This window comes from Sphaerodactylus townsendi, linkage group LG04, assembly GCF_021028975.2.
Source record: "Sphaerodactylus townsendi isolate TG3544 linkage group LG04, MPM_Stown_v2.3, whole genome shotgun sequence".
In the NCBI taxonomy this organism is placed as follows: domain Eukaryota; kingdom Metazoa; phylum Chordata; class Lepidosauria; order Squamata; family Sphaerodactylidae; genus Sphaerodactylus; species Sphaerodactylus townsendi.
Window position 1 is genome coordinate 58866773 of NC_059428.1, and position 16919 is coordinate 58883691.

General features: G+C 39.3%; 1 protein-coding gene across 3 annotated transcripts in view; it reads left to right on the forward strand.

The window, feature by feature from the left end:
• USP25 (ubiquitin specific peptidase 25) overlaps positions 1–16919 on the forward strand; it is a 76931-nt gene that overhangs the window by 48982 nt on the left and 11030 nt on the right. The window contains exons 17-21 of one of the 3 annotated variants that reach the window (XM_048492967.1): positions 1852–2052; positions 7664–7797; positions 9942–10046; positions 13972–14067; positions 16576–16754. In XM_048492967.1, coding sequence (XP_048348924.1) covers positions 1852–2052; positions 7664–7797; positions 9942–10046; positions 13972–14067; positions 16576–16754 — 715 coding nt within the window. The remainder of the gene's footprint in view (positions 1–1851; positions 2053–7663; positions 7798–9941; positions 10047–13971; positions 14068–16575; positions 16755–16919) is intronic. The other 2 variants (XM_048492968.1, XM_048492970.1) reach the window with 2 other exon arrangements.

Here is a 16919-nt window from a genome sequence, read left to right on the forward strand (position 1 = left end):
CTCCTTAGAATAGATATAGTTCTGTGTAAGCCAAATACCTGCAGGAAAACTGGATTAATATTGTTGTATATCAGAAAGATGAAGAAAATTCCATCAATTTAAATGTGTCTGAGCATAATAATTACAACTTGCTTAGGAATTCTGAAAGGAATTTTTATGTAGGTTTGTAACTTCTTTTAAGTACATATTGCAGGTAAGCCAATACTTAAATTTTAAACATGTCTGATGATTAAATTCCCTGTATGCACACTTGGATCCAGTGGGGTTTAATTCTGAGCTTATATAAGTAGAGCTGCTAGTGTTGATCTGTTTCCAGTCACAAGGATAATTTCCTTATCAATACAGGACTGTTTGTTCAGTGGTAAATGGCTCAATACAAGACACTAGCGTAATGCCCATTGGGCAAGGTGGGCAGCTGCTCAGGGCATCACCTGGGGGGGGCATCAAAATGCTGGGTTCATTTTTGGGTATTTTAGTGGTTTTTAGGCTAGCGGCACCAAAATTTCAGCGTATCATCAGGAGACTGTCCTTATGCTACCCCCCAAGTTTGGTGAGGGTTGGTTCAGGGAATCCAAAGTTATGGATTCCCAAAGGGGGTGCCCCATCCCCCATTGTTTCCAATGGGAGCTAATAGGAGATGGGGGCTACAGTTTGAGGGTCCATAACTTTGGCCCCCCTGAATCAAACTGCACCAAACCTGGGGGGTATCACTAGAGCAGTCTCCTGATGAGACCCTGAAAGTTTTGAGACTGTGCCTTCAGAAATGTGCCCCCACCCAGCCTGCAACCCCCATTGACAGCAATGCAGAAAACTCAATGCAGAACAAAGATTCTTGGGCAAATTTCTGGATGTTCTTGCAAGAAGGGCATTCTTGGACGTATCAGCACCAAATTTTCAGGGTATCATCTGGAGACTGTCATGATGGCACCCCCAAGGTTTGGTGCAGTTTGGTTCAGGGGGTCCAAAGTTATGGACCCTCAAAAGGGTATCCCCCATAGCAAAGAATGGGGGATGGAGCACCCCCTTTGAGGGTCCATAAGTTTGGACCCCCTAAACCAAACTGCACCAAACCTGCGGGGGGGGGGGGGTCCCATTAGGACAGTTTCCAGATGATACCTGACATTTTGGTGCTGATACATCCAAAAATGCGCCCTCTTCAGGAACATCCCAGAAATTTGCCTAGCATAAGGATAGCATAAGTATCCTGATGATACGCTGAAATTTTAGTGCTGATATGTCTAAAAATGCATCTCCTGCACGCACCAATGTCCTGGTGCAAAATAAATTTGGTCGTGGTGAAGTGGCCGACCATGGGGGGGGGGGCATCCAACTCAGGTTTTGCCCAGGGCTACAGTTTGCCTCGTTACGCCCCTGATACAAGACTGTATGTTCAGCGGTAAATGCATGTTTCCTGACTCTGATTCACAAACAGTGAAACACATCTTAGGACCCCAGTTTGTGGGAAGGTAGTTGGGAAATAATGCTAGAGGAAAGTTGTGGGCTCAAAAGGGGTTAAGCTCTGCTATCTTGTACCAGCTACCTGGTACAAGTTCATCCGTGCAAGTTCATTCCTCATCCTCCCATTTTTTGTATGTTGGTAGCAAGCGTTGAATTGCTGATGACGATCATGTAATTCTGTTAACAGACTTTTATTAAATTACATGAAAGCTGATTTTATCAAATTCAAGAAATAGCTACTGTAATGAAACATTGATTCACCCATATTTTTAAAAATCAGGATGGCAGGATTCTAATTTATTAGAGATTTTTCCAAGGAAATCTTGGTATTAAATGATTTTCCTCTTGTGTGTCCATTCTTCAACAAATGTCATACATATATTGCACTTGCAGAAGAATTCAGCAAAGAAACAGGTCATATGCTTGTTGGGATGGATACATTGCCTCCTGATTTAAGAGATTATGTAACAGAAGACAACAAGCACTTTGAAAAAGAGCTAGAGGAATGGGATGCTCAGATAGCTCAAAAATCACAACAGGAGAAATCATTAACAACCGAGACAACCCGGGTTCCTATGCCATCCACTGCCCAAGGTCAGTACAGGAAGAATATTCAATGTCCTCTTTGTCCCTTGATTCTCCCTCCCACGATGATATGTGATCTGTACACAAAGAATATGGTAAGTTTGGAATAGCGAACATTCAAGTCCACTAGCATTTTAGGGAACAAGAAGATTTGGGGGGCATGATCTTTTGAGAGTTAAAGCTCCCTTTTTCAGATACTGTAAGCAGTGAATGTTTGGTTCAAGAACACTATGATTGAAGGAATGAAAATTTATTTAATAGTCTGTTGCCTTTGTTTAAAGAAGTGTGGAATATGGAAGAAGATGATATCGCTAAGGAAATAAGTAGACTATTGTATTAATTCAAAAATAGCAAGGGAATGGAAGCTGCCGCGGGATATCTTAGTGACTTATTTCAGGAAAAATCTGAGAGATGAGTTTTTGCGTCACAACTCCAGTAAAAAGTTATACTTAGAAGATACCGAACTCAGAGGCCATTTCCGCACGGCCACGCTGTGGGGGTGCGTTGGCATAAACGACGCCTGTGCACCCGCCGGGACTGTTCACACGAACGGTCCCAGTAGTGGTGGGGAAAACGGTGCAGCCTGCACAGAGGCTGCACTGTTCCCCGAACGTCTTTCCATCTCCTCCGGCCTTCCGGCGCCTTACACAGGCCAGGGAACATGCCCCCCCGCCCTGCGCAACAGCTCTGGAGTCGCAGGGAAAGGGGTGTATGTCCCCTGGCCTGTGCGACGTACCAGAAGACAGGAGGGGATGGTAAGGCGTTCGGGAAAGGGGGGGAAATGGCGCCTTCCAGCGAACGGCAGCGGTTGGAAGACGCTGCTTCTGAAAAACAGTGTTCGGAAGCAGCGTCTTCACACCACTCGGGGGTTGCGAGGCTGGCGCTGCTGCAATGCAGCAGCGGCAGCCGTGCGAACCCCTCTTCAGGGACGCTGTTTTTAGTGTCCCTGGAGCACTCTTTACTGCCTGTGCAGAAAGGGCCATAGTTTTGTAAACAATTCTGAGATTTCTAAGTAAAAGGAAGAGATACAGTACACTAGTAGAAATATTATGATTAAATAACAGCATATACCGATGGAATTATCCTGAAGGACTATCATTTCAATTTCAAACAAGGGACTACTACATAACAAGTGCATCCTCTGCACACGATTTTTTGGAGAACAAAGATATTTTAATATTTGCCTCAAGTTAATTGCACACATCGTTACCACTAACCACTAACAAATCACATAATGAATTGTAGGATAAGAATGTGGAATGTGACTGGCTTAAATAGTGAAATTTAAAGAAAGATAAGACTGTGTTAAGAATAAGGGGGCTGGAAGAAGTAAAAGATGAGAATCTTCCCAAAAAGATTTATGCCCCTATTTACTCAAGCTTGAACTATGGAAGAAGACGATGCAATCAAGGAGATTGATAAAATCTATAGAATAAATGCACGCTTTGCTAAAGAAAAAAATAGTGTCTCATGATATTATCATAAAGTTCATGAGAAAGAGAATGAGAGATGCTATATTAAGGTATCACTCAAAATACAGAGCTAAGATCGACGAATGTGAGCTAATAGTACTTAAAGAAATTCCAATTCACCTGCTGCGAAAGAGGAAGAATTACCATATATACTCACACATAAGTCGAGTTTTTCAGCCCTTTATTAAGACTGAAAAATTCCCCCCTTGACTTATACGCGAGTCAGTGATTTTTTGGGGCTCCCGCAGCACCCCTCCATGGTGCCCCCAACACACTTACTTTAACAAACCAAGCAGGCTTGAGAAGAGGCCTGCTGCCTGTGTTCCCTTCCAGGCTGAAACGGCCTGCTGGGAACTACATTTCCCAGGAGACTTTTAGTTCCCACCAGCTCGTTTGAACCTGGAAGGGAACAGAGGCAGGCCTCTTTTGAAGCCTGCTCCGTTTGTTAAAGTAAGTGTGGGGAGGGCGCCGCGGGGGGGGTGGTGGCGCCGAGCAGGGAACCCCCTCTGCCTCAGGGAGATGGCGGCTGCAGGCAAAGCAAGAGCTCCACAACTAAGCCATGACTCCTCCCAGAGCCAGCAACCAGCTAGATGCTTTTCTAGGAAACAGGGTCACCCTCTACTGTTTATCCCCAGTCCCTGACTATTTACAGGTAGATTGCCCTGGAGTATGGTGGTTCCATTCTCTGTTTCTACTGTTTATCACCAGAGAGGTTTTGCCTCCCTAAAGTGTGCCTCATCCTTTCCCCACTGGGAAAAAATTCCCTTGCTGGCCACATTATGTTATCTCAGGAGGCAAACAGAGGTATTCTGCCTCTGTGAATGGAGGTTTGACACATCTAGTAGCAGTTGATGGACCTGCCCCCAAGAAAATTGTCTAACCCTGTTGCAAGACATCTGATGAGAAAGCACCCATTCCTTGTTTTGGAATGCCTTCTCCCTGGGGCAGAGGGGAATGGCGGCGGCACCCTGCTCTGTGCCGCTGGCTGCTGCATTTCCCACCCTCGGCTTATACACGAGTCAAATAAGTTTTCCCAGTTTTTTGTGGTAAAAGTAGGTGCCTCGACTTATACTCGGGGCGACTTATACACGAGTATATACGGTATGTGTCCCTGACAGAAGTGCTGAAAAAAAATGAGATTATTTTCAGATGGGCCCCAATCGAAGAAATGTTATATCAACATAGTAACCAAAGCCCAAGAATTTATGTTGAGGAACAATATGGATTTAAAAATATAATTGGAAGAGGAAAGCAGGGGAAAAAAGAAGACCCGTGGAAACACTTGAAGAATTATTTTTGAAGTACTACATTAATTCTCAATTTATATGAAAAAATATTTAATAGTTTATAGTACAGTGCATTTTTTTTTCTTGATCTTGTAGGTATAAGGGAATAATATTGGAATGGAAATTATTTTCTTTCCTTTATTACAAATTTGAGAATTGGGATATTGCAACTTAAAAGGAAAGTAGCCCACAAACATAGTGTGATGCCAAATAATTTTAAGAGTGACATCCTAGAAAATGGATGTCAATAAAATAATAAACAATTTATTAAAACTTGGGTGCTGTGTGGTTTCCGGGCTGTATGGCCGTGTTCTAGCAGCATTGTCTCCTGACGTTTCGCCTGCATCTGTGGCTGGCATCTTCAGAGGATCTGATGTTGGGAAAGCAAGTGGAGTATATATATCTGTTGGAGTGTCCAGGGTGGGTGGAGAAACATAGTCTGTGAGTAACAAAGAAGGCAACCAGGTCAATAGTTGAGGGCATCTGAATAGAAGTATGAGTAACAATGAAGACTATAGCATGGGAGTGTCAATGGAGATAAGTGCAAAGGTCACTGGTGGGGAGCATCTGAATAGAAGTATCCTGGCCTTTGTTTCTTTGTCTATGGTCATCCACTGTGTTTGTGTGGAGCTGGTTCGACACTGTCTTGACTTTAGTATTTTTCAACACTGGCAGCCAAGTCCTGTTCATTTTTCATATAGTTCTTCTTCCCTTCCTGTTAAAATTGTCCATGTGCTTATATGGATTTCAATTTCGCTTCTCTGTGTAGTCTGACGTAGTGGCTTTCCTTTGTGAGTGGTCCAGGAATTTCTGTTTTTTTCAAATAATATTCCTATGTCCAGGTTGGTTTTATCATGTGTTCTGCTATTGCTGATTTTTTCCTGGCTGAAATAGTCTGCAGTGCCTTTCTCATGTTCTTTTGATACGTAGTTCGCGCCGCTTCGCGCTTTGGTAGGTTCCTATGTAGACTTGTCCACAGCTGCATGGTATGCGATAGATCTCCTGCAGTAGCTAAAGCGATCCCTCTTATCCTTTTGCTGAACGCATTGAAAGCATCTGTTGAATTTTTTCTTTAAGGTGGGTCTGTAGATTACTGTTTGTAGGTTGTGCTTCTTCATCAGTTTTCCTATGCTGATCAGTGGTTCCCTTTGATGTAAGGTAAAGAACACTTTTCCCCTCTAGGTGGCTCTCTTTATCTTTGTTCATGTGGCTTGTTCTTGGTCTTGCAGCCCTTATGATTTCTTGGTATTAGAGTAAACCATTATTAGCCTGTAGAGCCCTGTTTAGGTGGGATCTTCAATTCATCTTGTAGGAGGGTGAGGTTCACAGATTCTTGCTTTCTGCCGATGATACCCGCTAAGTTTTTATGGTGCTCCTTTTTTTTTGCACCCTGGATGAGTGATTGGAGTTTTGTGCTTAGATATCTGGTCTGTGTGCGTAGGTTTTCTTGTATACTGTGTGTCCCAATTGCTGGTTTGGTTTTGCGGATGACTAAAACATCTAAAAAAATGGCAGTTTTTTCCTTCATTTTCTTTCTCCATGAAGTAGAATTGGATGTTTGGGTGGATCTCTTGTTGATATGGTCCAGGAACTTATTTAAGTTCTTTCTCTTCTCCGTGGCTGCAAATGGTGAATGTGTCATCCACATAACAGAACCATTATGATGGTGGGCTTTTTTTTTTGGTGCTGTTTTCCAGGGCTTGTTTCTCAAAATGTTCCATATAAAAATTAAGCTATTATTACAGGGCTAAGAGGGCTACCCATGGCTACCCCCCATCTTTCTTCTGTTCATAGTATTCATTATCCCAACTGGAAGTAGCTGGTAGTGCAGACAACATGTTGGAAACAAGGGCCTGTGATGTCTTTTGGGAATTTCTGGTTAATGAGTGTAATGGTGTCTGCTATGGGGACCTTGGTGAATAGGGACACCACATCAAAACTGATCAGTTTGTCATTGGGGTTGAGTTTGAGTTTGCTGATTTTTTCAATGAAGTGAGTTGAGTCCTTAATGTAATGTGTAGTAAGTCCAATATGGATTTGCAGTTGGGTGGCCAGAAACTTTGCCAAATCATATGTAGGAGATCCAATTGCACTCAAAAGCCTTCGACAATACAATTTATTAAAAAATAGAAATAAGAGTGATTAAAAATAAATAGAAATAAGATAGATATGTTTTAATTTTATGTATTTTGAATTTTCATCTTCCTATTGTGTTTTTCCTTTTTTTGTTGTATGTAATGAAATATTCAAATTTACATGTACTACGTTAACACTGAATGATTTTTTCTTTAATGGGAAAAAAGCACCCTATGATTGACTCTTAATGCACTATGTCTGTTTTTTCTGCCCATTTTTCTTTTTTTTACAGTAGTAATGCTATTCCTAAAAGACACATAAATCTCTTACTGTATAGTGATATTAGGAAGATCTGGCATGAATGTTTGTACAACCAATTTTTTAAAAAATCTAGTTTATATCTTGAGTGATTTCTATCTTGGCTAGCCCCTACATTTGTTGGTAGGTGAACTCTGTCTTACGTAGGCATTTTGTTTCACTTATGTAGGCATTTTGTTTCCCTTCACATTAGAATTGTGCAAATGAGACTATACTATAGAAATCTTAGTGCATACTAATACCAATATTAAGTAGTTGACAAAGGCTCAGGTATGAATAGTAAGGTTTAAAATCTTAGTAGAATTTTTATAGAGAAAATGTAGCTTCATCTTTCCTGTAAGAGACCTTCATGTGAACAATTTGAACTAGCCTGTTGAACTCATTTTCTTAGTGAAATCTTACTGGTTCAGTTACTAAAGACAGTATTTTTATGCTATACCTACTATTTTCCCCTTTCCACCATTTAAGGAGGAGAACCAGAATATCTAGAACAACCTTCAAGGTCAGATGTCTCAAAGCAGTTGAAAGAAGACTCTGTACGAGCTATCACAAAAGCATTCACTGAACAAGAAGATAAAAGTCCCGAGGCTATTATGCAAATGGTGAGAAATGCAAACTATTTCTAACCTCTTGTAATAGAAAATGCTTTTTAAGATCCATGTTATAATTACAGTATAACATTTGTTATTAAAAGCTACGTAGTGTATAAGTAAAACATCCAAGACTTCCTCCTTCTAATCAAAAGTTTTGATTCATCAGCATTAGGCTTGGTCTTTGGGCAATTAAAAAAAAAAAACCACCATGTCCAGCAACTATATAGTGGACTTTGTGGCATGTATCATCACCTTAGCTTTGCACTGAAAATGTGACTGTTTTCAGCTGACCAGTTTTTTACATTCTCAGAGCTATGTGACCAGCAGGAAAAAAACATTGATGTGAATAATATAGTTGCAATGAATCTTGGTTCACCCTGCTTGTATTCGATTTGCAACTCGTTTTAGGCATGTTCCCCACAGCCAATATATCCTGGGATAAGGAAGTGAACCATCCCGGTTTGGACATGAATTCTACAAGGCTTCTGTGCCTAAATTGGGCCCTCTCCGCTAGATTTGCCTTATCCCATGGCTTTAAAAAAAGATAAAATTGGCGTTCTTTTGAAAAAGCGCACACCGATCCTGTGCCCATGCAAACACTGCGAGAGATGGGCCGGTTTATTTTTCCAGCATCGCCGCCTTCTCTTCCCACCCCTTAGCTGCAGCCAATCAGAACGTCAGGAAAATGGAATCTACGTAAACTATGTAAACGTACGCAAATGATGCAAACAGTGTAAACATTCATGTGGAAAATAAGAATAATCTGGGGACTCATGCATAATTCACTGAAGTTCTTTCTCCCAGCCTGAATGCGCTGACAGGCAGCCATGCGAAGGAGAAACCGGGATAAAAACACCTTGGGATATATGATCCCGGTTCTATCCCAGGATATTTTGTCTGTGGGGAAAACGCCTTACTTCCAGTTTTTTAACACAAAAGTTGTTTGTTCTTTCAGTAAATCAGGTATTTATTCTTGTACCTGTCATGGTTTCTTACTTCTTTTGGCTTAAGCAATCCCAATAACTGTTTACTGTTGATGATAAGAGGTTCTGTGAACTTTAAAAAGGTATCTATTGAGATCCGTTGAAGGTGTAGTTCTTCTATATTTTAGAGAAACCATGACATTGACTAGTACAGTTGATCGCATAAAGAACAAGTATTGTTCTCCAATCAATCTATGGCTGCATAATCACATTTAATTTTTTTTCTTTAGAAAGATAGGCTATATAGTAGTTAATCCTGAAGCAACTCCACACTATACTTACCAAATTATGAGTTTCTGAAGTATCGAAAGTTGGAATCTATTGATTCATGTTATATGAAATATTTCACAGAATTGTCTGTTGATAAGGCAGGAGTTTCTCCCCCCTTTATACACATTCATAATGCAGCCTGAAAGATTAATGGGCACACACATGCCTCCTCAAATTCTTGGACTTGCCTTATAATGAAATAGTCATTCAAATGAAGAGACTAGATGATCAGTTGTGATGCCCCTTCCTTTCCTCAAGCATCCGACTGTATATGTCATTTAACACAAAAAGTAATCTCCTGTCCAAATAGGGTGTTGTTTTAAGAATTCAACACTTAGCAGTGAGTGACTTTTTAACACTGTGTTATATGTAGCAATGTCTAAGGTTGTAATTGCCTGTTCCTCTATCTTTGCTGGTTGCTTCATTGAACATAGTAGCAGAAGACTATCTTTGTTTGTTTTTTAAGCGTGCAACTTTTGCAGTGTTTGGGCACCCAAAAGTCTAAAATAAAATATAGAAAAAGTATTATATAGTCTAAGCTAGTTTTGCTATAAATATAAAGTATTTGATCCTACAGAACCATTCTGGCTGAATAATGACATTTTTACTTGGTACCTAAGATTTGACAACTAAGGTGCTAGGCAGTCTGCTTTGTATAGGATATTGCATAGTTGAAGTCCCACCCACAGAAAAACCCTTTCTTTGGTCATCCATGGTACCTCTGGACACGCAGAGGAGGAACACTGATGATAGTCAACTGGCAGGTGTTCTTACAGGAGTAGGCAACTGAAACTATTTCTAAAATAAGTTTAACTAAACTATGCATTGGATTTTTCATAGCAGTTTATTTGATCGCTTGACAAATCTGTCACCTTTGGTTTTTTCTTTCCCCCCTTACAGAATGCTGATAGTACCCCAGCTCCTAACCAGAAAGTTGTAGAGGTGGCAATCCCTGATGTAGGAACTTTTGTGATTGAGTCAGAGGAGGGGGGTTATGATGATGAGGTACCAACTTAATTGGGGTTTTTTTTTGCAACATTCATGTGCTGTAGATGGCTGCCTGTTAAGAGGTCTTGGGCATGCTTGCACATGGTGGCACTTAACCTTCTGCCTAACTAAACACCTAGCAAAATCTGAATTGATGTAGTTCAGACTGCAAAACAATCAAGAGATGATGAACTAATGGGGGATATTTTTGCATGGTGTCTAATAAATTAAACTAATAATACTGTGTGTGAGTATTTAAATTCTTAACACTTCAAAACTTTGTGTTTAGATTGCATTCTTCCCAAATATTTGTGTGTGACCATGTGATTTGCCTGTAAAAGGAGGAAAATATTTTTACTAGACATTTAATGGATGAAGTAGTTTTTAAGACAACTTTATAATTATTGGGAAATGAGAAACAAGTAAATCTATAGGGTGGACAGTCTAGTTCACCATCACCTGAAAATTTAACCAGATTTCAGATTACCTTAACAAGGCCTCATGCTGTCTAGAAATCACTCCTGTCTATGACAAATTGATCCCTATTTTCCATTATCGTGTACAAGAGTTATTTATTTTTTATTAGAATAAGTATCTCACATGTGGACATATCGTAGTGAGCATTATTAGCACATCAGTGTATGAACATGAGGTCACAGCTGACAGGCTGAGTGGATGAGAAAGGGCCAGCCTACCTCAGAGGCGTAGCTAGGGAAAATGGAGCCCGGTGCAAAATCTGAGTTTTGCGCGTGTCCCCCCTCCCCATGTATTTTTTGTGTGTTTTCCAGTTTTTGGCCTGCAGGGGGCACAGTTTTTAGGCTAGCAGTTTGGTTCAGGGGGTCCAAAGTTATGGACCCTCGAAAGTGTAGCCCCCATCTTCTATTAGCTCCCATTGGAAACAATGGGGAATGGGGCACCCCCTTTGGAAATCCAACTTTGGACCCCCTGAATATCATCAGGAGAGTCTCCTAAAGATAACCTGAAATTTTGCTGCTGCTAGCCTAAAAACTGCACCCCTGCAAGCCAAAAACTGAAAAACGCTAAAAAATACAAAAAACACAAACCTGAATTTTTGTGTCCCTCCCCTCCCAGGTGCGCGCCTGGTGCAACGCACACCTCCTGGCCCCCTTGTAGCTTTGTCTCTGGCCTACCTGCTTTCCTTCAGCCTGAGCCAATTTTCCTTCTTTCTCCAGAGGATTTCTTAAACTATGAGGATAACTTCTCATTCATATGTTAAAGATTGAGAATGAGGGACATAATTATGTTGGTTGAATTTAAGTGAATATCTGTGAACATAATTTCATTGATCCTTCTGCTTGGTAGGTTAGAAGGAAAAGTCTTGTTTGTCAGTAACATCAAGTTGATTGGAGTTTGGCTACCATCTGATCCTCTCCCTGTCAACGCCTCAGAGTCTCCTGTCAAGTGAGGTGTCTAACTTGGTACTTGGTCCTTTGAGGTCCAAGGGGACTGCCTAATTGCATCCAGGAGAACCACATAAGGATTACATGCACAGTTTTAGTTCAACTCCCCTCTCCATCTAAACAAATCTAGCATTAAAAGGATGTGTATCTAAGCACAACGGTTCTGCATGAGGAAACTTTCAGGGAATATTATTTTAAAATTGTTAATTTGCACAGTTACTCCCTCTGTTTTGATCACAAGCTTCCATGTTCAGAAGCCTTATATTGCTGAATATAATATGCTGAGGACAGTGATAAAGAATTATTACTTTCTTGCCTTTATCATTTTTCCCTTTGCCCATTGTTGGCATTCTGGATTAGGTAGTCCCTTGTTTTATGCATCAGAGTTCTTCCTCTGTTCTTATGATTACACACAAAGGACTATCACTTAGTTAAGAAAGTCCTACTAGATTAGTCATGTGAATTTTAATTAAGATGGAATATGCTTCCACATAATTGATTAAGAAAAAATATTTTAGGTGAACATGACACGTAGATACAGCCTTATCAGTTAATCACCTGTATATGGCAGGAGAACACTTGAATTTTGTTTCAGGTTAAATTATTACTTCTTCAGAATGTATTTGGTTGAGATAAAGTTGAGCTCAGTTCTTTATCTGGCCTCATAAAAGAAAATAAGCTGTATGAGACATTCCAAGAATTCAAAACCTGTTTCTTGTACATAGTGAGGAGGGAGGTGGGGAGTAGACAAACAGTATTAACAAGTGCACTTGGCAGATTCCTGTACTTTAGGTGGCACACAGACACAGCAAACCCAAAGTACATTAGGAAAATTAGCTGTGTTGTGCTATCTATCCAAAGGTAACCATGTGGTTCTCATAAATCTGCATTGCTGGAATGGTTTGGGTTGAAAAAAGCTACTTTTACATGTAACATGTGATGTACTAGTGTGTTCTGCACACAAAATAGGCACAGTATAGGCACACCTGGAGATACTAAGAGCCCTATGGTGACATGCAGCCGCGCCAATGGATTTGCCCTCTCCAGGGCACTTACCCCAGCAAAGGGGCGATTCAGCCAGTGCGTGGTGGCCACCACACTCCTAGTATTGGGACATGGTGCCGCACATGGTGTCAGTTCCCCTGCCACCAGTATCATAGCAGGGGCGAGTCAGGGGTGTGGCCGTGGAGCAGCCAACTTTAGTCAGCTCCCTCCCAACCATTTGTGGCATTTAACGGGCAGCCAGGAATTCAGACTTACGCTGCCCTTTTGTTGTAAGTCTGTTGAGTCCCATAGAGACTTCTTGGTGACATGTAGGCTTTTTCACTTTTCAAGCCTCCCTATGCTACCAGGAAACATTTTGGAGGCGGCGACCAGGTGCAGCTGAGGTGCTATGGCCAGGCACCCAGGTCCTGGATGGGGCTGCCCAAGAGGCATTTGGATCCACAACTGCAAAGTCCTTTTTATTCCTGCTGAACTGGATGTGTTGCAATCTGGCACTGCTTATTCTGTTCAGTGCATTTTTATACTGCCTTTCTTGCACAGTGAAGGGCAGTGTAGGTTGTTTTCCCGCTCCTCTTTTTTCTTGCAACGACTCTGTGAGGTAGGTTAGGCTGACCGGGCCAAGATCATCTAACATGTTTCATGGTAGAGTGTCAATTTAAGTCTGAGCCTTCCAGGAACAACAGGGACACTCTGACCACTACACCATACTGGCTTCCTTGACTAAGTCTTCCTCTTTTACACCTTTGTTTATCAGTGGATCTGCTATCTGCACTAACTTTAGGGTGAGAGCATGGCATAAAATAGATTTTAATTAATTCATTATTTAGTTATGCTAAAAATTATGCAAGTTATAAGAAAGTTTGACAGTGTAGTTTGTCGTATTTAAGTATAGCATTTCCCGATTAAATTATTATTTACTTTAAAAACATAATGTATTCCCATTTTGGTACTGTGAATAATTTTAAACAGATTTCACACTTGGTGCTGCTTACTGGTTTTCTTTAAGTCAGACAGGGAACTTCACTGATTCAGTATGCTTCTTATTTCTGCTGTCTTTTAATGAAAGTATGACAAATCCTTTTGACGGTAGTGTGATTAAGCATGTACACTTTAAATCAATGACTTCTGTGTCACATTTGAGTTACAGAACTATTTTTAACCTGAGAGCAGACCATTTTGTTCCCTACTGGGAAGCCAGAATTTCTTACACAAGTATCACTTACTATTTTAGATTGCTACCAGCTCATCTTTATGAATCAACCTTGCAAGTGGCTAAAGCTTGGGGATCTTACTAGCTGAAATTTTGTTTTGGTTAAATCTCGGCTCCCTATTCCACTGTGATAGAAATGAGCAAAATGACAATGGAAGCCACACATATGGCACAGAAATACTTGTCATTGTCATGCATGCATGCATTTTTTAAAATATCTGGCATGATATATATATGTGTAAGAGCATTTAGAGATAAGTTGTTTATATTTTTATCATTCAAAATATATATTAATCTCCTGTGACAGGTCATGCTGACCCCGAACATGCAAGGTATTATCATGGCTATAGGTAAAGCTACGAATGTATATGACAGGTGTGGGCCAGAAGCAGGGTTCTTTAAGGTACTACTAACAATTTCAAATTTTCTTCTGATTATTTATGTACTTTTGGTTAAAAGTTTGATTGTTGGAATTTTCTTTCTTAGATTTTGTTATTTTCCTCAGAGAAATAAAGGATTTTCACTGTCTTCGGATATCTTGTCACCTTCTAAAAAAAACTAATGATAGTTATAATTGTTGGTCAGTTTCTGCTAGCTTTCAGCTTGAACTTGTTTGATTCACTTTCTCAGTTCAGCTCCCATTCTGCTGGACTCATGATCTCCAGCATACCTTTTTTTGATCATCAAAAAGAGATTCTGCCCTTTCTTTTTTTGGCCAATGGAAAAATTGATAGCATCCAACCAAATCCATTGGGTACTTAATGGTAGGTTCCCACATCACTACTAGATAGGTATAGCAAGTTAAACAAAATAGATTTTACCATTTCAGTGTTCCACCAGAAAATAGAGTAGTAAACTATTTATTACTGTTATATCATATTGCTGTTGGTTAATCATATTACATGATGCCAGCTTGTTCTGTTATTTCATATCTCCATATGGCCCCTGTTCTGTCCTCCCTTTTTGATGGAAGGCAAACTTTTACCAGCCTTCTAGCAAAATGACCATGTTACCCTTCCAAATGTTTACTGGACACTTTTATCAAAGATTAAATCTATAGTTCTTGAAGTGTGATTTTTTGTTTTCGTTTCCTCTTTATTTACTCCCCATCCTGCCATTGCAGTAATGAGTACCTAAATAGTTCTACTTAAAATCAGTCCTGACATTAGAAACAAATTCGGTCTAAATTCTAACATGCAGTAAAGCCAAAGTAAAAATACTATTTTTTGCAATAATTCTAAGTTTTGTCTACAAACATCTTTTACATTAGCTGTCCTATTCAGATAAGAAATTTCATGATTGCATAATCATGTTCTAAAGAAACTTTTGGGTAAAGTCTGTAATAGTGAAGAACTTTTAAGGAACTGGATATTTGCTTTTTAGTGGTTTTATATTTGTAAGTATATAATCTATATGTTTACTGAGATCTTTGTAGCATGATTTGTAGATTGGTAAAGTATATTGAAGTGGTGTGTTGAACATGGCACACTAAATGCTGATGCAAACAATGCATGATACTTTTTCTTTGAAAGTTTCAGGAGGTTTTTTCCAATCAGAAATTGGCATTGTACTTGGATTCTAAATCTCAGCTTATTTACAGACCTTTGCATCTAGTGTATTTAAATATTATATTTAAATGTTTCAAAGTTGTTTATATCTATTTGAAATAGTTTGTAGATAAATAGATTTGAAAACTTTGATTTTAAAAATCTTTAGTTAAAGTAACTAAAAGAAAAGAATAAGTTTTAGCTATGGTTATGTTGCAGTACTGGATTTAGGTATCTTTTGAAACTGGTAACATCATGCAAAGCTCACTAGAATGAAATGAATGCATATTTCAGAAGGAATGTTAATTCATTATGAAGTTCTTTCTCTTGGTGTTAACCATATGTATTTTCCCATGGAATAACCTCTAAAAGATCTTTTAAGCAGTGAAATGGGTAGGTAGCATCAGTCAAGGCAATCTCTCTTATGATACAGTGTCTAGGTACTTCACATGGCATGTATGGGAAAGCATAGAAGGAATGATGATAACATCTAATTGGATTTCTTTCATATGGGTTGCTGGAGATATTTTAAAAGATGAGATATTGTAACTCATGCTTTGTAACTGATGGCATCCTTACATACATATTTTTGTATGCTTTTAACCCAATGGCTTTGCATGTTTCTAGTTGTTCAGCTGAGGATTTAGTAGTTAAAATGTGCATAAGTACAGTGTACGTTTTGCCTTGTGCTGTAAGTAGGACTTCAGAAGAAGAGGTATGGGGTTTTTGGTTGTCTAATTGTGCCAAAATTACTCTACTATTATACCTTACAGCCATTTCAATCTTTCACCCCATTCTCTTTTAGAAACAGAATCTTTATTCTTACGGTAATCAATTCCCCATACTGTTATAAATTTGGTTTGAAATTAGCTGTTATACATCAAGTCTAATAAAGAAACAATTTTAGAATTTTCAAAGATTAAGCCAATGGCATAATCAAGTAAAATTAGGGAGTGTTTGAAAAGTGCTGTTAGTATCACGTTTCATATCTTGCATTTAATTTCTTCAGTTCAGAAGTTTTCTTTGTCCAAATTGTAGTTGGAAGATATGTGATTCTGCAAACTGAAGCTAAACAGGTCCTCATAGTGCCTGAATAGACGTGTTGCTTATGCTGCATTGAGTTCAGTAACAAAAATAGGTGGTACATTAATGAATACATAATTCAGAGTAACATCTATATGTGTCAATTTTTTTACACTTGGTTGTAAATATTCTTGTTCATAACATTTACGCTACAATATTTTATTAGCAATCCTGGTGTACTTTAAATGATAGAATACCTGCAACTTCCAAAATGGTACATTCTTACAGTTTTAAAAAGTGGGCTGATAAAAAACTAAAAATCTTTCCTTGTTTCAATTTAGGCAATAAAATTGGAATATGCACGGCTACTAAAACTGGCCCAAGAAGATACTCCACCTGAGTGTGATTACCGTTTGCATCATGCAATTGTTTACTTTATCCAGAACCAGGCACCAAAGAAAATTATTGAAAGAACATTGCTTGAGCAATTTGCTGATCACAATCTGAGTTTTGATGAAAGGTAACTGTGAAATGAAGCCAGTCACAGATTCTGAGGGCAGAAATTTGACTCATTTTTACATGTTATCATGAATCCTTTAGATTTTCTTCTCTTTTGCATTCAGTTTTTATTTTCCAGAGCTATTCTGTGGAGATACTATGAAGCTGTTTATATTCCATGTTTGTA